The sequence below is a fragment of the Arachis ipaensis genome, chromosome B1 (genome assembly GCF_059453495.1).
Source record: "Arachis ipaensis isolate K30076 ecotype BB chromosome B1, ASM5945349v1, whole genome shotgun sequence".
NCBI classification, from domain to species: domain Eukaryota; kingdom Viridiplantae; phylum Streptophyta; class Magnoliopsida; order Fabales; family Fabaceae; genus Arachis; species Arachis ipaensis.
In genome coordinates, this window is record NC_142436.1 from 22,367,712 (window position 1) to 22,387,883 (window position 20,172).

At 33.8% G+C, this 20,172-nt stretch overlaps 1 protein-coding gene and 1 pseudogene across 1 annotated transcript; one reads left to right on the plus strand and one right to left on the minus strand.

Moving 5' to 3' along the window:
* Nucleotides 1-6,794: 6,794 nt before the first annotated feature.
* Nucleotides 6,795-14,636, plus strand: LOC107627257 (AUGMIN subunit 4). The gene is made up of 14 exons (XM_088501247.1): nucleotides 6,795-7,079; nucleotides 7,811-8,041; nucleotides 8,141-8,188; nucleotides 8,636-8,761; nucleotides 10,180-10,521; nucleotides 10,644-10,743; nucleotides 10,863-10,911; nucleotides 11,550-11,643; nucleotides 12,097-12,168; nucleotides 12,254-12,312; nucleotides 13,542-13,610; nucleotides 13,694-13,745; nucleotides 13,995-14,072; nucleotides 14,300-14,636. The coding sequence occupies exons 2-14, from the start codon at nucleotides 7,913-7,915 to the stop codon at nucleotides 14,375-14,377; spliced, it is 1,296 nt and encodes a 431-aa protein (XP_088357373.1). The 5' UTR covers nucleotides 6,795-7,079; nucleotides 7,811-7,912; the 3' UTR covers nucleotides 14,378-14,636.
* A 942-nt stretch (nucleotides 14,637-15,578) lies between these two features.
* Nucleotides 15,579-17,019, minus strand: LOC107648096 (F-box protein SKIP2 pseudogene; annotated as a pseudogene).
* Nucleotides 17,020-20,172: the final 3,153 nt, after the last annotated feature.

A 20,172-nucleotide genomic window follows, 5' to 3' on the forward strand; every position in this document is an offset into this window, starting at 1 on the left:
AAAAATTTGCCATTTATAAACAACTTCTATTCAATGAAATTTTTTTCCATAGTTAAACTATCTGTGCTGTTAAACTGTCTGTGCTGTATTCAAAAGATGTATTACAGGTGGTAAAATATGAAGGAAAACATCAAGGCAGATATAAACACAAATTATAAACTTTTACACCCAACGCAAGTTTAATATACACCCAAGATTGCTTAAAAAATACACCCAAACTGTCTGTGCTGTTAAACTGCCTGTGCTGTATTCAAAATGTATGAATTACAGGTACTAAAATATGAAGAAAAACATCAAATCAAATATACACCCATAACCTGCGAATTTTTACACCCAAATAAAGTTGAATATACACCCAAAAGAACAGTGCTTTTACACCCATATTCTGTAAAACTATACACCCAAAGAGTTATCCCCTGCTGCTGGTACCCTGAACTGATAATTCATAACATGTCCTTGATATTGGCTGGAATTTGAATGCACCACTGATGCAGCATCAAACAGGTTTATCTGCATATAACACTCACATATTAGCTAAACTATTAACGAGAAAAATAAACTCAATCGCCACAAATTTAAAGAACATTACTTTTACCTCGCTTAAAACTTTCATCTTCTTCTTCTTTGTGGCATTTGCGATCTGTTTGTCCAACTTTGAACCTAGCCTATTTTTTGGACGTCCTCTTGTTCGAATCCTTGGCGGGCTTTGAAGCTCGTTAACGGATTCCAAGTTGGCATCTTCGTGGGATAAAGAAGATGTCCCCTTCCTTTTGGCTTTTAATGATTCTATCTCAGCCATGACGTTATCGTACGCACGGTGCAGAATTGCAGTCAGCTCCTCTGATTCGGATGCAAATTCGCAAATATTTTGCGAACGAAAAACCAATTGGTCGAACCTCTTGCTTCTTGGCTCCATCAGTGGCTCGTCGTGGATGCTCTTGATGTGTGTGTGTCACCTCTTTACCTTCTTGCTCCATTGTTCCAGTATATATCTAGGTGACACTTGGCTTACTTGTTCGAAGCTTAACACGCTTAGTGCGTGACGACACAGTATCCCTCTCGACTCGAATAATAAGCATTGGCATTTTACCTCGGCTGCAACTGAGTCGTAAGTAACCACAAACTTGTTGAATATTGAGCTGGAAACTTGTTCTCCGACTTTGTATACTGAATAGCCTAGAGTGGAATTCGTTAATCTGGTGATGCAATTCGCCTTTCCTCTGAATTGCGCTTGGACTTCCCTAAACTTTTGATGAGTGTACGCATCTTGAAACTGAGCTTCAATGAAGGATTTGGTTGCACACGGTATGACCGTATGAAAATCTGCAGCATCTGATTCTCTCTCTGCTTGCTCCCTGCTTCCGAGGCAATTATCGTATTGTTTGACGAACTGAATAAGCGAGCTGTTCCGAGTGATAAACTTGTTAAAAAATGAATGCATGCTCTCGCTCCTTTGTGTGCTTCTCATCCCTACCCAGAAGTGGTGATCCAGATAGATAGGAACCCATATGTGATGGTCTTCATACAGATCTACAGAATACACCCAAACACAGACTATAAATACACCCGATAAAACATGCAATTTACACCTCTGCTGCAGATTTTAAAAAAACATTACCTGAAAGCCACTTGTTGTCCGCAAGACCAAAATTGAGCAGAAAATTATTCCAATTCCTATCGAATGAGTCTTTGCTATGAGAGTTCCAAACAACTTGGCTCATTTCTTGTTCAATATCGGCATGTCCCTTGTACCCGTTTAATTTGCTTGGAATCTTCTTCATGATGTGCCAAATACACCAACGGTGAATTGTTGTTGGCATACAGGCCTCTAAAGCCCTTTTCATTGATGCGCATTGATCGGTGAGAAACCCTTTCGGAGCGTTTCCTCCCATGCAACGAAGCCAACATTGAAATAACCATTTGAATGATTCAATTTCTTCGTTTTTCATCAAAGAGCATCCGAGAAGTGTTGACTGACCGTGGTGATTCACCCCGACGAAAGAACCACATACCAAATTATACCTGAAACAAATTACCATAGTGCAGAATGCAAAATCATTAGGTACACCCCAACAAATGCTTCGTATACACCCAAAAAAACAGCCAATATACACCTCTGCTGCGGATTCATAAAAATACATTAATTTAGCATCATAAACAGGGGCAGTTTGTTACCTGTTTGTATTGTAGGTGGTGTCGAATGAAATGACGTCTCCGAAATACTCAAAGGCAGCTCTGCTTCTTGCATCGGCCCAAAAAGCCAGCTTAATCGATTGATCCTCCTCGAGTTCGAGCTCAAAAAAGAAATTCTGATTCTTCTCTTTCATTCTTAACAAATATTTCCCGAATTCCTTTGCATCTTCTTGTTCGGAAACATTCCGCACTTCCCTCGTAATGTAATTCCTCACGTCCTTTTCGATAAAATTTAACTCGCGGTGACCTCCGGCAGCCGCAACAAATGATTGGTAGGTTTTGCTTGGTCTGATACCGGCCTCCTCGTTATTCTCTATTGTACGACGAATGGACATGCTTAGTTCCCTGTGCTGTTTGAGCATCTCTGCTTTACTTGGACAGCAGGGGTGTGAATGATCCAGCACAATCTTTGAAATGATCCAAGCACCGACATCCTTCAATGTGTGTATATAAATTCTTGCAGGACAGTTTAAACCGGCTGTCGGATTGGTCTTCTCGGTCGGAGATATTTTATATTTCCATTTTCCCTCTCTACTACATGTAATCAGTTGATTCTTAATCTCGTTTCCCTTCCTATTTGTGCTCCGAACTCTTGTAGAGAAACCTGCAGCCTTGGCGTAGTTCCTGTAAAATTTTTCAGCATCTTCAAGGGTGATAAAGGTCATTCCAACCTTCGGAACAAGCTGGTCATCAACAACCGAGAGAGGCTGCAGAATACACCATGTCAAAAACTGTAAATACACCCATAGATATGATTCAAATACACCCATAGATATGATTCAAATACACCCAATCATGTCTGATATGATACACCCGAACTGCAACAACTCAACTAAAATGACAATAAAAGCCATAAACTATAAATACACAGGCTGCAGAATACACCATGTCAAAAACTAAAAACACACCCAATCATGTCTGATATAATACACCTGAACAACAATAACTCAATTAAAATAACAGAAAAGGCAGTAAAGTGTAAATACACCCACACTTCTAGCAAAAATACACCCAAAAAAGATCTGATCTACACCCGAGCGTCTGCTATAAATTCCAGATAATTAATCAAAACTAATACATTACATTCAATCCACAGATTTATCTTCATGCATTATTTTGACACTCAATGTTCACGAATTATTCACCTACACATTGCTATACAAATTACTGCAACAAAATTCATAGTAATCCTATGTAAATCAAACCTCAAGAACTTCGTTAGATTCAAATTCATAGTCCACTTCGCCTGGATTCAGCTGACAATCTGAGGTTGAATCATCCATTATCTTCAAAACGAGTTCAAACTTTGATTTCAGAAAACGAAAAATCAAATAGAAAACGAAGCTCGAGTTAGAGAGAGAGGAACTAACGTAAATGACGAAGAAGAAGAAGAAACGAGTGAGAAAGGAGGGGAAAAGAACGATCGAAGAAACCAGGGGAAGCTTCGCGAGAAGAAGAACAAGCAAATCTGCTGTGCAAATAACGAAAACGAAGAAGGAAACAAATCTTTTAAATTTGGTAGTTAGATATACACGGGATCCTATATAGCGCGTGCATACAACGTAACCCTTGGAGCGCGTTTTGGGGTTTTATTTGTTAATGAACTTGTAAACCATACAAGTCATTAGGGCTTGTATGCAGAGCTTTTTTGTAGATTATATTAGATAAAAGTCAAAGGTTAATATAAAAGAAGAGTATTGATGGACTCTAATAAATATAGAATATCCTAATACATAATTAAATGCTTTAAATGACAATACTTTAATACACAATATTTTAAATGATAAGAGAATTTTTTATTTTTAAATAATTAAATATAACATATATAAATACAAAATATATGAGTATTTTTTATTCATTAAGATTAATTATTATGCAAGAAATTTTTATAATATCAAAAAATTATATTTTATTTTATATTACTTGACAAATAATTAAATTATTATATTCAAAATTTATTAGCTAACTACTTTTGTTAAAGATATTATTATATAATATAATTTTTCATCAAAATATTTTAAAAATATAATATATTTAAAATATTATATATAATACATAAAAATATTAACATTTTCATTTTTTTCAATTTTTTAGAAAAATGGAATAAATAATATAATTCTAAATACATGCCTATCACATTATATATTTACTTATATTAGTAAGACCTAAACTAATCAAACTTACGTAATTAAAAATATAGAACATATAAATATTTTTTATTCATTAAAATTAATTATTATGCAAAAAATTTCTATAATATTAAAAAAATATATTAAAATTATATTTTAAACTTCAATGTAAAAATATCGGATTGATATAAAGTATATGTATCATATGTGTGTATGTAATAGTGACTGATATGGGATTGATATATATTCTTTTATTCTTTAAACTCTCTAATATATATGCCACTTCATGGCTCTTTTCTCTTGTCTTTTTTATTCATATTTATTTTGTTATAATATTAAGTAGATAATAATTTAAAATTATTTTTTAAATTTAACATTTATAGTTTCATATATATAATATTTATAATTATATATTTATAATAAGATCATTTTTTATTTTTTATTATTTCGAAATAATTTTTTATTTTTTTAATTAAATTTTTTATACTCTAACTCGACAAGATTTTTTTATATATATGAGAAATTGGTGTACAAATGTCTTTCACAAAATATTTTTCATCATATATAATTTATTAAAAATATATTTTGTTAAATCCAAGAGTAAAATATTTTTAGTTTTAATGTAAGAAATTTAATATGTTATTTGATATGTTATTTTATTATTATAATTTTTTAATACATAAATATATATATATATATATATATTAAGAAGATTATTACATATTTAATTATATAAAAGTAAAAGTTTTTTTTTTCAAAAAATATAAAATATAAATATAAATAATATAAATATTTTTTATATTACTTGACAAATAATTAGATTATTATATTTAAAATTTATTAACTAATTATTACTTTGTTAAATATATTATTATATAATATAATTTTTTATCAAAATATTTGTAAAAAAATTATTTAAATATTATATATAATAAATAAAAATATTATTTTTTTTCAAATTTTTATTGTAATATTACACGTTTATTGTTTTTACATTTATTGTGATATATAATACATGAAAATATTACATATTTAATATTTCCAAAATTAATTTTGCCAAAATATTTTTTCAAATTATATATAATACATGAAAATATTACACGTTTTTCAAATATTATTAATTTTGTTTAAATAATATTATAGATACTATTTTGAATAAAATGTTTACAAATATTTGAATAAAAAATTATGTTATATAATAATATATTTTTAATAAAGTTAACTATTAATAAATACTTTTTAATGAATAATCTAATTATTTTTTAATAATATAAAATAATTTAATTATTTTCAAATAATATAAAATAATTTAATTTTTTATATTATGTAATTAAAAATAGCACTATATAATAATTAACCTTAATAAATAAAAAATATTTTTGTATGTATTTATATGTTTTATATTTAATTTAAAGTAAAAGATTATACATGTCATTTTAAAAATATTCTGTATTAAAATATATTTATGTATGTATATACTAATATATTCTATATTTATAAAGTCTATCAATACTCTTCTTTCATAATATCATTTTAATTTTATTTAATAAAATCTAATAATTCATAAATGGTGGTCATCTAATGCACACAAAATGGTTGGGCTGATTTTAGACATACCCTTTTAGACATACCCCATATTAGATTATGAAAACTAATGTCATTCTTATAGTATAATCGCATAATTTCAAAACATGCAAAATAAAATAATAAAATATAATTTAATTAATGTGCATAATAAAGTAAACTTGAAACTGATATAATAACAATTTAATGTAAAAAGTAATGACAACTTTCTGTTTTAATGTATTATATTAAATTATGACTTAAATATTTTTTATCCATTAATATTATGCATGAAGATAAAGAGTTTTTTGAATATAAATTTTTATCTCTACTTTAGATTAAACACAATTGAAAAAATAAATAAATAAATTTAATAATATTTATAAATAGTTAATTTATAACTTTATAAATATTTATCTTAATTTCGTTACACATAATTTTTTAATATCTTATTTAATTTAAATTTATAAATTTTATACATTCTAAAAATTAAATAATTTATAAAATTTTTGTATTTATTATTAAATATTTTTTATTTTTAAATTATTTATCAAATTTATAATTTTAAAATAAAATATAAAAATTAATTCTTTAAAAATAATAGAAAACGGCTAAACATAGCCCACAAAACCCCACCGCCACCCCTTTCTCTCTCACAGTCTCTGACTCTATCGCCAAAGACCATAATTTTAAAAACCGAATCGGACCTGTCGGTCGAACCGATTTAACTGAGATCCGATCCCCATTTATAACCGTTGAAAAGAGAATCATTTAAAAACTGTCGAACCGGCCTAAAATCGGACGGTTGGATCGGATTGGTAATGGCCGGTTCGAATAAAACGACGCCATTTTGTTTATTTTGTAAAAAAAAAAAAAATTTAAAATACAGAACCATTCGTGAACCAAACCAACCAAACACCCCCCCCCATCTTCTTCCCCCAATTCGTGCACTCCCTGAGACCTCTGAAGCAAAGCAAAAGTGCAAAATCGTAGCCCTTCATTGCCGCCGTCGTCCCCAGGTCCTCAGCGCCGCCGCTTCTTCCTCTTCCCCGTTTTGAAGAACCCAGGTAGCTCGGCACGTCGTCTTCATCTTCGTTGGCTTCTCTGTTCGTGGCTTGGAGTAGCTCGCCGTCGGGTCGCCGCTTGCCGTCGTCTCGCCTATCGCCTCGTCTCGCCGGTTGCCGTCCGTCGAAGGTTAGTGGCCTCCGCTTCTTCCTTTTAATTTCTGAATGTTCGGTCTTCTTCTTCGTTTGAAGTTCTGAAATTGTTGTTCAATCATCGTTGTTCCATTTTTCTTGTAATCTTTTGTAGTTGCCTGTTGCTAATGGATCTGTCTTGTATTTGCTGGTTGGTGATGGCTGTAAACTTTTTTTTTTTCAAATTTACGGATGGCTGGCTCTGTTAGTCTGATTTAGTGTTTTACTGTTTTGTAATTGCTGGATTTAGTCTGAAATTTTTGTCAAAAACTTTAATAAGAGCATTAAGTTCATCAGTGTGTGCTTTCCATCTTGCTACAAGAGCTGACTGTGAGGAAACAGCGGATTCTAAGCTGACCACTTTGTTGACCAGCTCATCAATCTTCTCTGCCATTTCTGTCACAGTGAGAGTTGTATGAGAGCCAGCCTCAAAGTGTTCTTTAATCTTCTCCTGTAGTAACTGCACCTCCTGTTGATGCTGACTTATTTTATCAGCATCTTCTTCCAACTCCTTTGTTTCAAACTTACTGATTTAGTCTAAAATTTTTGTTCAAATTTACTGATGGCTTTGTTTTGTAATTGTTGGTTTTGCTGGGTGAAGGTTTAGTGTTTTGGAATGTTTTATAATGTGCTAATGTTTGTAATTGCTGGCTTTGTTTGTAATTGTTGGGTGAAGGTTTAGTGTTTTGTGATTATTTGTTGATGATTTTTTGTCGGTCCGGTTCTCAGAACCTTGCCAAAAACCCATTCCCCTCTCTCTCAGCCACCAGCAGCAGCAGCAGCAGCCAGCACCCACGATTCCACCAAAACGTCACTGTTTTGAACTCATCAATGGTGAAGGGGCTCCACGGCCAGAACCTCCCTGCTGATGTGACACAGGTCGTTGATCAGCTGGAGCGCCATTGCTTGGCTCCTGATGGATCTCTCATCTCCAAGCCTCTCTACAACGATCTCCAACTTGTATCTCTCTCTCTTTTTCTCTCTCTAAAAACTCAACATTTTTTGACCCGTTTTGACGAATGTTTGACTATGGTATTGACTCACTGAATGGATTTGCAGGCCAGAGAGGAAATGTGTAGGGAAAGACTGCGTTACTTGGAAGCCATGGTAAAGTGTTTTCTACAGAATGAATTAGGGTTTTAGTTCTATATTCTATGATATTTGTATCTGTAAAATGATAAAAAAAAATAGCAATAGTATGAAGCTGTTATAATATATTCATTTTTCTTTTCTGTTTTTTGAAATTCTGGTGGTGGTTGAATGACATAGTGGCATGACCTATTCAATCTGATTCATTTAAAGGTTATTAATTCTGCTATGTTGCTCTTGTGCTCGATTTCTTGCAAACAATTCTGGCTATTGAGATTTTTTCTAAAACCAATTTTGACTTGGGTCTAAATGTTTGGATGGTGTGATCCACAAACTCTTGGAAGGGTTGTCTTGTCTCTTTTTCCGCAAGATATTGGTCATAATCATGAGAAAAGTTAGCATGAGAGGATGCATTGGGGTTTACTGATATGTGGTTCTGGTACCGTGTGTTGGTTACACTTTCAGGCAATATATTCTGAGGCCATTGCTATGGTGGAAGAGTATCAGCAAGCCATTTCAATGTCTAGCCTTGGTGGACTTCGAGATACTGGTGGTCTTTATCCTCAGCTTGGGTTAAGGAACTCCCCTCAGGTACAACTATTAGAATTGTAACTCTGTCAATTTTGGTCCTGTAATATTTTACGTTATGTATACGGAGAAAACGGTTGCACTCTACCAAATTGTTCCTTATGGGAATCGTTTGTTACATGAATTGTCTCCTTTCTTATCATAACTTAAATGATAGGCTACAGGGGTTGATATTTGAACATCAGTATAATTAAGATACTGTGATTTTAATTTAGTTATTATGAAATTGATAACAGAAGATACTATTGAGTTCTTCATGAAATTACCTAGCTCTAATCTAAGAGGTTCTTTCACTAGTAAATGAGGAAATAGGTGCTATAAAGTCTAAGCTCTCAATATAATTAAACAGAAGATGGGGGATTTTGGAACAACTAGTAGCTATTTATCCCTTATCCCATTTGAAATGCCACATTTATGTAAGATTGAAAATCACTCTTGAATTTATTAGAGGTGGAAAGTGTCTTCAGGCGTTAGTTACCAATGTTCTTTGTTGGAAATTGGAATGTAGAGTTACAATAAACTAGTGTATTAATAGACACTACCCACTTATTTATTAAATGTGTGTAAAATTAACAAATGTGGAATTAGTTAAGATGGTGAGTGGCTTACACTCTAATCAAGAGGTCTTGTGTAACCAAAAAAATTCTTTGCTGTAGATTATATAAAATGAAGGGTATTTTAGGAAGAAAGTTATGCACAAAGTCTCTACCATATCCCCATTATATATAATAGAAGATAGATATACCACCTCTTCGTGAGCTTCATTTGGTAGTCTTTTACTTGATTCAGTTTGTTTAGCAAATAAAGCCTGAGTCTAATATTTTGAATTTTTGTAAATGAGATGTGGGTCTATCTTCTGCTTATTGATACTATTCATTATTGTTAGCAGAGGAATTAGCTTAAATAATGTGTTTCTTGTGGATTAATATTTGCTTGGCAATGGTAAAGATTTGCTTCTTTGGTAGTTGGCTTTAATAGACCTAAGAATATATCTTTGAACCTTAACATTACAAGTGTGCTTCATTTTAGTCTTTGAAATTTCAAAATTAACTATTTGGTACTGAAGTTATATTTCATAGATCATTTTAGTCCTTGGCCAGTATATGATTAGTCAACAGTCATATTTTGCTGAGGTGTCACATCAAAGGACATGTCAGCATGTCACATAGCTTTCCATGTAGTGTTGATTGATGATGTGGTGTATGCCACACCATTGGTCAACATTACATGACTTGCGGAATATTAGAGATTCAATAATTGATTTATTTAAAGTTCTAAAATAAAGAGTGTGCATTTTCAGAGACCAAATTGAACCTTGACTTATTTAGCTCTTATAGAAACATTTGTATATTTTTCTGTCATGTTATGATAGAATATGTTTCATTGAGTTAACAAAAAAGTTACATATCCATCTGTATCAGGTTTATGAGACTTTGGAGCATCAATTGGTTGTGGCTGAAGCAGCCCAAAGGTTGAGGCTACCTCTTATCTCCAAGGATGGAGAAGTCCATACTGAGGATATTGAAAAATTGAGTGTAATGTCTCGAAGCTCCCTTGACAGTACCAACACCAGCACCACGAACAACTCAAGCACAACTTCGATTAATTATGCTACTCCAAACAGTTCAGTTACTGGGATTAATTCTCCCCTTGCTGCTATGGATTCAGGGGAAGCTGCAGTTGGTGGTGTACCTAATCGTTTTCTTGGTATTACACCTGCTTATTTACGGCAAACTCAACATCAACAAACAACATTATCCGTGGTATGCTATTTAGCAAAATATGAAAATCAGCTTCTAAGCAAGGACTTTCTATGATAGGTTATATTTTGATGTGATTCACTTGGTTATGTTTTCCTTATTGACACATGAAACACGCTTTCTAGGATATGACAGAATATCACATGTCACTCTCACGTGAGATAGAGGCCCACTTGAAACTGAAATGTGATAAATTGTCCAATGCCTTTGTTTTGGATGACAATGGTAAGTTTGACCAGCATATTACTGATCTTATATAGGGATTGAGGTTAACTGATAAATTTTTTTTTGTGTGGTTCGGCATGTGATTTTTTTGCAGCTGATTTCCTTTTCTCTTCACTCAGATTCTTCATCATCAGGAATTCAAAGTTCAAGTTCTCGGCTTCCAGAAAGGTCTGATCTCATTAAATTACCTTAATTCTTTTAGTAGTTGGCAAGCTGTATTGATTTTTACCTAAAAAACATCATTTTTATGGATAAAGCAATTTTGTTATATATTGGACCTACAAGTATATCTAAACCCTTGTTTGAATCGTATGTCATCAGAGTTAGGACATGCTAGTTTTTTTATAAACAGTCGACCTTGGCATTATACAATGGCCCACAAAGTCATGTCTAGATACTTGTTAAAGAAGTTGTACGAAGTTAGATATCAATCACATTTTATGTAATGATTGTATTGTGTTAATGAAATGATCAATGCTCAATATTTGTTTTACTTCTGTTGGTCTGAGTAACAAGTATCAATGTTATGCAAGTCTTGGTTTCTCTAGCACTACAAATATAGAGGATTTTTATTCCCTTTAAAAATAATCTGTTTCATTTAGGTTTCTAGGTGATCACATAGCTCATATTTGCCATTACTCATGTCTTATGCTAACCAGAAACATTCATGCTTTGAATGAAATTTCTAATATGAAGTGAGTAACATAACATTAATATGTTGATTGCTTGATTCAGTATATGTAAGTTCCATACTGTACATATCCATGATTATGACTTCATGCTCTTCGTATCACTTCTTTTTCCAGGGTCAAGCTGTTGATTGAGGAGATTGAAAGAGAAGAAGCTGCACTGCGAGATGATCTATATTCTGCAGATAGGAAATTTGCTGAATATTATAATGTACACACATGCACTTATTACAACCACCATCTTTCTTGCAGACAGATACATTTTCCATAGCTCTACTGAGTCTGTGTGCACACACGCATTATAGAGGGAGGGAGGAAGGGAGAGTGTATGAGTGTTTAAGATTTGCTTTTTGGCAGAATGCTCATGATGATTACATATTGAAAAAAATTGTTTTTGACAAAACAGAAAAAAGGGGAGGATGTTGGTTTCAACTGACATGCCCCCATTGATTTATCACAGTTTGAGCGGGAAGTTAGTTAGTAGTTGGGGTTGAATTGAAGGAAGTTCATCAGGTGGAGAGGGATTATGTCTGGTGAATAGGCGTGTTTTGGGGGAGGAGAAATTCTCAAGTTTTCTTAGAGTTGTACACTATACAGTGGATTTTCTTTCATTTCTCTACCGTACTAATTGGATACCAGTTCTAACAACATTATTCTCTGTCAGGTCTTAGAGCAGATACTTGGAGTGCTTATCAAACTTGTTAAGGATTTGAAGTTGGATCATCAGCATAAACATGTGAGTGACTATAATATGATAAAATCCATGATTTGATAGTTAAGGCTGTATCTTGATTTTTCCCAATGTGGCAATGTATTTGTAGGATGAGCTGCAGAAGACGTGGCTCTGTAAAAGATGCGAGACCATGAGTGCAAAATTGAGGTTTGTTTTTTTGAAATACGCCCTTTACAATGTCATGATTATCCAATATCAATTTGCTTTGAGGGTTTGGTTTGAAATGATAAGATGATAATAGAAAATCACAGAAATGAGTCATTTGGTAAAAAGACAAGTTGCAACTCTCTTTTTTTGGTAGGGGTCATTTGAAATTCAGCTTTTCCTAGTCTTCATCTATAAAATTTCCTTATTCGGTCTCTTTTTAAAAATTCCATGATTGGCTATTCACCACATTATTTCTTTGATGACTTCTCCAACATTCTTTTTGGTGCTTCCCCTGCTGTGACTATTCTGGTAGCCTCTACTCCACCTTGTTCTCCCATCACCGCACCTTGCTGTTCTGCCACTATTCATTGTGTTTCCACTAGTGCCCACCATGAATGGCCCTTTTCGTTGTGTTTCATGGATGATGACCCTGAGGTCGCCTTCATCTACACAGCCAAACCAGGTGGTTGCATTTTGTGCCTGTCACCATTGTGCCTCAATGTGCCTTGGAACCTTCTTGCATGCTGTTCAACCCCAACAGAATCTGTTGTGCATGTTGTTGAACAAGGGTTATGAATGGATGAAAAAAAAAAATAATGGGAATGCTAGGGAGCTAACACTTTTAGTGGTTCAAATATAAGACAATAAATAAATAAATAAATAATGATCACCTAACATTTCTCAAAAATTAATGTTACCTAAATATTGTACATGAACAGATATTTCGAAACATTAAAAGTTAAAAATGACATAAATTTCAATTGACAGAATAGCTGGTTTGCCTTGTATTCCATATTATATTTTGGTTTAATTACTTTGAAGGTATTTATAATTTCAGCCAATTTTGAAATAGGTTATTGTATTTAAAGTTTATAATCAAATCTCTATTTTCCTTAAATTTTTCTATTAAGTACCTATAGATAAATAGTTTTTATATTACAAACATTTCTGAACCAGGTCCCTCTAGTTTAAAAAGTATTGTCATCAAGATTCAATACTATAAAAAATTTCGTAGAATGCAGGTATATGACTATTTTTAATCTAAACGTACTTGATGAAAAACATTTGTACAGTATACGGGCTTGGTTAGAAATGTTTAATAGATACCCATCTAACTGAAAATTAAGTGAAACTGAAGAGGTTTTCCAAAGTAAATTAAACTTTATTATTTTTATTATTGGTAGAAAGTTGTTTGTTTAATAAAAGATATATTTGCCATTGCATATCAGGGTTCTGGAACATATTCTCCTGCTTGAAACTTATACAAAGGACTCTATACCTGCGCTTCATAAGATAAGGTACAAATGATGACCTCTGTAAGTTCATAAGCAGTTCTTGATATAGTATTAATCAACTATTTTTTATCCATTTTTTATCTCAGGAAATATCTTGTTGAGGCAACTGAAGAAGCATCGATTGCGTATAATAAAGCAGTATGTTCCTACTCCCTATGTCTCCAGTTCCATGGTTGAAAATTTTGGAAATTAAACACCTAGCTTGTGGTCTCATTTTAATTATACCTTTTAAATGGTTTCAGAATGTGATTGCAGCTAAATGGTAGTCATATAGTATTATGTTCATGACTCTTATGGATTGTCTTTTCCTCCATTGTTGTGGTTGTTCATCATATTTGTGTTGGTTGATAATATTTGTGTTGGTTGATATTCTGGCAATTTTACCAGGTAACTCGCTTGCGTGAATACCAAGGTGTTGATCCTCACTTTGACAACATTGCAAGGCAGTATCATGACATTGTAAAGGTGATTTATTTTGCTAAAAATTTATGATATTTTATATTTACATTTTTTAGATTAAGATATATATATATATATATCAACCTCACAAAATTTGGGGCAGCAATAAGAAATTGTAGGAGAAATATACGTCTGTTGAACAAAATTGAAACTCTGAGAAAGCAGGAGCTAAAATTCATATCAATACTCCTTAGCGATGATCTTGTTTAAATTGTCTGATTGGTGTTGTGCAGAAATTGGAGAATATGCAATGGACAATCCACCAAGTTGAAATGGATCTGAAACGTTTACCAGATAACACCACCAGTTAGGAGTTTTTATTCATTTGGCATCTTAACAGTGGTTGGTTTGATTTCTGTAAATGGTAAAAAGTGTATATTGTTTGGTTATGACTCTGCAGTGATTGTTACTTGTCACTGATGATTTAGAATGATGTCTTAACATCTTCTCAAGATTTTGTGCAATTTTCAACTTGTGTGCTTTAAACATTTCCCCGGAATGATTCTCAATTTTTGTAGAAAGGGGAAACACAACTTTTGTACTTTAATGACAATGATGTTTTTACCGTTAGATCACTTTGTTCACTTTTAGTTGCTCATACTTCAGTGGTTGCTTAAGAATCTATAAGCACGGGCATAACATAGTTTTTGATTGCGAATGGCGACTCATGGCGGTGAGCCAAAAATTCGCCATAAAGTTATAACGGATGGTGTTGCAGAAAATGGTGGAAATGGCGGATTACCTAAAAAATACACATGTAAAAAAAAATATGCAGAAAAATTGCAAATATAATAAACTATAAAATCTATTTATATAAGTAATTATCTAGTCATAAAACATCCAATTAATATAGCAAACATAGTAGCAAATTTGGCAAATAAACATAAGAGTAAAGGACATTTTCGTCCTTGATCTTTTTTTTTGCGGACATTTTCGTCCTCAAGCAATGGAAAATACATTAAAGCCCCTGACCTTTGAAAAACGTGGACATCCATGTCCTTCCGTTGAATTTAGTCGTTTGCACTGAACGGAAAAGGCTGAGCTGGCATACGTGGCGCTGAGGTGGCACGGAGGATTTCGTAGCAGGACATATAAGTCCCTGGAGACGAAAACGACGTCGTTTCGTCTCCTCCTCTCCAAACGCAGTTGAATCCCCATATACAATACCCAGAAGACCCATACACAATCCCAACCCTCTTCTTCTTCTTCTTCTTCTTCCATGGCAGTTTCATCGTGCCCTTTCTTCCTCTCTCGTCTCACAGACCTCTCACTCCACAACCCTCTCCACCTTCCAAATGAAACAAAAAAATAGACTAATTGTAATACAAAGCTAGTATCACCATCAACACAAATAATAAGAACAGCCGAGCAGAACCAATAGAGGTTATTAGCAAATGCAGCTAGCTAATAGCAGCAGCAACAAAGCTACTAGCTACTCAGAAAACTGAAACTCCCAAAAGGCAAATTGAACCATAGAATTTTTGCTTTCTTACTAAGGTCATGAAAATGCTACTATTGAGCGGGGACACTATTATTGTTATACCACCTTCTCAATGCTGATTGCACTACACTTCTATTAGCCAAAAACCCAAATGTTGCTTTCAACATTGCCAATCCATTGTAATCATTTGATGCTTCTGCTGCAGCAGCCACCTCCTCATTTTCTCTGTGAAATGTATCACATCATTCGCTGCATGATCATGATCAATTTGACTCGCATTCAATGCTTCATAATCACTATTATCAAAACTAAATGCCAAGGACTCCCTATGTTCATGCACCCACTCCACAACCATACTAGTAACCTTCCTGCATCTCCTCACCTTAAACTTAATCAAATTGGGGCAACCAGAAGCAAGAGCTTCAATTCCCACATTGGATATAGGACACCCCTTAATGCAAAGCTTCTTGAGCGCAACACACTTGTTGGCAACACACTCAATCTCAGCGTCACCAACGGTATTAAGCCCACAAAGTGCCAACCTCTCCAAAGCCTTGCATTTGGAAGCAATTGCCTCAAGGCTTGAAGATGTTGGATAGATACCAATCGAAGCAAGTTCCTGCAAGTTAATGCAGTGTTTGGCAACAAAAATCAAACCATCATCACCAATCCTATTGGTTCTCCACCCATCAACGTGAAGCTTCCTCAACATCCTGCAGTTCTTAGCAACTAGATTGAGACCCACATTTGAGCACTCAGCGGTTTTCACAATGTGCAAAGTGTCCAAACCCAAACACTTAGACAAACCCACAAGACCCACATCGCTAACTTGAATCTTCTCAAGGTGAACATCAACCAACACACTGTGGAGGTTCCCAATCTTCTCAAGGGTGTCATCCCAATCCCCCAAACATCCAATTACCTTCAAAGATCGAAGCCTTTTCGACCCAATCATAAGGGGTGCGAAGCTCTGGCCATTCACGATCTCCTTCAAGCAAACAAAAGTCACCGACATCGTTCCGGAACCAACCACCTCCTCGCCATCGTGGGCCCACGCAGCGGCTTAACGAAGAGCTCTTCCAAACCCTGGCAACGGCTAATGACAGCGTTGATTCCCTTAATGCCGATCACGCACGAAGCGCAAGATAGCTTCTTCAACGCCTTGCAGTTTTCGCCAACAGCAGCCATTCCTGCCTCCGTTATCTCACGGCATCCACGGAGTTTGAGCCACGTTAGGTTAACGCACTGGAGCGAAATCAGGATCAAACCTTCGTCATTCACGCTCATTTTGGAAGGTGGAGAGGGTTGTGGAGTGAGAGGTCTGTGAGACGAGAGAGGAAGAAAGTGCACGATGAAACTGCCATGGAAGAAGAAGAAGAAGAAGAGGGCTGAGATTGTGTATGGGTCTTCTGGGTATTGTATATAGAGATTCAACTGCGTTTGGAGAGGAGGAGACGAAACGGTGTCGTTTTCGTCTCCAGGACTTATATGTCCTGCTACGAAATCCTCCATGTCACCTGGCCTCCGTTACGTGCCACTTTAGCGCCACGTATGCTAGCTCAGCCTTTTCCGTTCAGTGCAAACGGCTAAATTCAACTGGAAGGACATGGATGTCTACGTTTTTCAAGGGTCAGAGGCTTTAATGTATTTTCCATTGCTTGAGGACGAAAATGTCTGCGAAAAAAAAGGTCAGGGACGAAAATGTCCTTTACTCTAAACATAATATTAAGTTCAAAGCATAACTCAAAAGTCATAAGCAAGCCATAAAATAGAAGACATAAAACATAAAAACTATAAATCATCTACATTCTAGCTCTCATCAAATTCATCCAAATTAACATGATTATTATCGTATCCCCTACCCCCTCATCATCCTCTAATTCGGTATCATTGAATCGAATGTCCTCTTCTTGTTCTTTTTTATTTTCAGAATTCTCTTCATCTTCAAATTCTGGTTCTTCTTCTTCTTTCACAATTATTGTCTTTCCTTTTCCTTTTTTTTGAAGCTTTAGACACACTTGGTCCACCCTTTGCACCACCTCTTGCAGTTGCAGAATTTTTTTTTATTTTGTTGTCTTCAAGTATTTGTTGTAGGCTCATGTCCTCCATTGCTTCAAATACAAGGTTCCAACTCAAAGTGTTGTCATCTTGATGAGCCAAATAAGCATCATCATCCACATCATCATCTCAAAAAGTGCCAGTTATTTAGTAGAAATGACTAATAAGCTGAATTTTAGGAAAAAAGAAATTATCTACAGAGTTGGCGTTGCGATTAGAATTTTAAAAAACCAAATTGAAAAGAGGTTATATTATTGTATTATTATTTACCACTCCAAAGTAGAGATTTTAAGTTTTTTTTTTTTTTAAATTAACATTCTCAATAAATAAAATTAAGAATTTAATTATCTTGTATTCTAACCTCTAAAGACATATTTTAAGAACACAATAATAATTTTTTTCAAAATTTTTGATATAAAATAATTTATTTTCTAGTAACTTTTAATAAATGATTTTTTATGATATTCTTAAAATTTACTTTAAAACACATATTAGCAAGCCTCATTAAAATGCAAATCTTCCTGTCTTTCTTGTTTCAACACAGCTTTATTTATTTTAGGATAAAAGTGAGTACTTTTATTCCCGAAATTGAAAGGTTAATTTATTTAACAACGGCTTTAATGATAAAGATCTGGACTATTTGCACAACTTGTGTGTTTAATTGTATATTTAAGATATATGAATTCTATTTAATGGTTTGGGTATCTTGTAGTTGTAGTTGTAATCACATGAGGAGAAATTGTTGGTTAATGTGACTTGTTCTGAATTAGCTTTGCTATGATTTGATACTGATATTGATATGCCATGCTCGTGTTGAATTGTACGGGTATGAGTGCAGAGCACACATGCGTGTGTGGGCGCAACATGTAAGTTTAGCTACACGTCAGCTTCAGGAAAATGATTCAACTTATTTTACATCCATGTCATCGTTATCTGCATGGTGGGGAAGGAATAAAAATTAAAATGGTGGGAAAAGAATAAACATGGATATTATTATAGGATATTTAATTATTTATTATGAAACCAAAACATATTTGTATAGGATTTTATACGCAGGGGAGTAAGTCGATTTAGATCATTCTATCAACCGTATTATCTCTTCATATGTATATATTAAAAATCAATAATTAAATTAATTATTCGTATAATATATATATATTAAAATATAAAATATATATTAAAAATAAATTAAATAATATATATTTTATATATTTATATATAAATATATAATAATTATCGTTTAGTATACATATGATATTTTTATAATTTGATTATTTTATTAAAATTGAATCGATTTTTAATTTAATTGTTTTTAATAATTAATGAGTAATCAGTATAATTGGATCCCTTTTTATTGGATTAGATATCATTTTTTTGTTTTGTGTTTAAACATGCAAAGAAATAAAGCAAAAATTATCTTATATTCGAACGGATGATTTGCTAGAGAATAATACAAGACTCAGACCAAATAATATGATTAGAGTTACTCTTGACACCATATCTAACCATCCAATCTGCAGCTCTATTTACTTCTCGGGACACCCACTCAACATAAACAAGCTAAGAACTGAGATAAAAGTTCCTGAATCTTGTGAACTAAATCTGTTATTTCAGATGAATACCCACTTGTAAGATCATGCATGATGAACAGAATGTCAAAGCAATCCGTTTCACATATAATATCCCTCAAACTGCAATTCCAAGCTAAAACCAACCCCCTCCAAGCAGCAAATAATTCACATCTGATGATAGACCAGGGAAAATGCTTGAATAGCAGCCCGAGATCCAACCTCCCTTAGAATCTCTAATAATACACTCGAACCCCGCTAAATTTGAATCCAGATACAAGCTTGCATCACAATTAACTTTAAAACTGTTGCCTGCCAATGGTTCCCGACACAGGCGATTTTGGAGAGACCTAAAGGCATTGTTTCGATTCCTGTAAATCTGTAAATCCTTGGCGGTAATTCTGACCAGCCAAGGCCTTCCGAAACCACTCTTCAAGAGCAGTACCAGCCGTCGAGTCCAGGATACTAGAATCCAACATATGTCAAATTGCCTTTGATCGTTCACAGTCTCTAAGGCAATGATCCATTGTTTCTTGCGCCTTGTTACATCTCTTACACATATCTGAAGAAGCTAAATGCTGCTTGAATCGAAAGGTCTCAGTCGGTAGAGCATCATGTAAGCCAAGCCACATAGTGAATTTAAACTTCTCCGAAATGTTAGTATTTCACAACCAGTTCCGGTTGCTCTTGGAATTCCAATTCAAGGTTTTCTCTAATAACCATATATAATCTTTCCTTGCAGTATTTTTCTTGTTGCTGCAGGCCACCACTCCCACTGTGGCACAAACTCAGTCGATCTAGGATATTTCAGACAACGAATAAACTGTATAATTTCATGCGGAATAGGCATAGTAAGTGTAACACCCTTATTATCCTAAGCCTTACCTCGCGTCGTAAAGTGAAGGTTAATCAAAGGTTACGACAATTCTAAAGCTTATACGTGTATATATATATATATATATATATATATATATATATATATATATATATATATAGAAATAATAATTCTAGAAGCCCGATGAAGAATTAAGCTCAAAAA

Bases quoted from the DNA above. Each gene is read 5' to 3' on its own strand.
- LOC107627257 (XM_088501247.1), top strand. From the start codon at position 7,913: ATGGTGAAGGGGCTCCACGGCCAGAACCTCCCTGCTGATGTGACACAG. The intron at 8,189-8,635 runs GTAAAGTGTTTT...TTACACTTTCAG, and splicing joins TGCGTTACTTGGAAGCCATG to GCAATATATTCTGAGGCCAT. The intron at 10,744-10,862 runs GTAAGTTTGACC...CTCTTCACTCAG, and splicing joins CTTTGTTTTGGATGACAATG to ATTCTTCATCATCAGGAATT.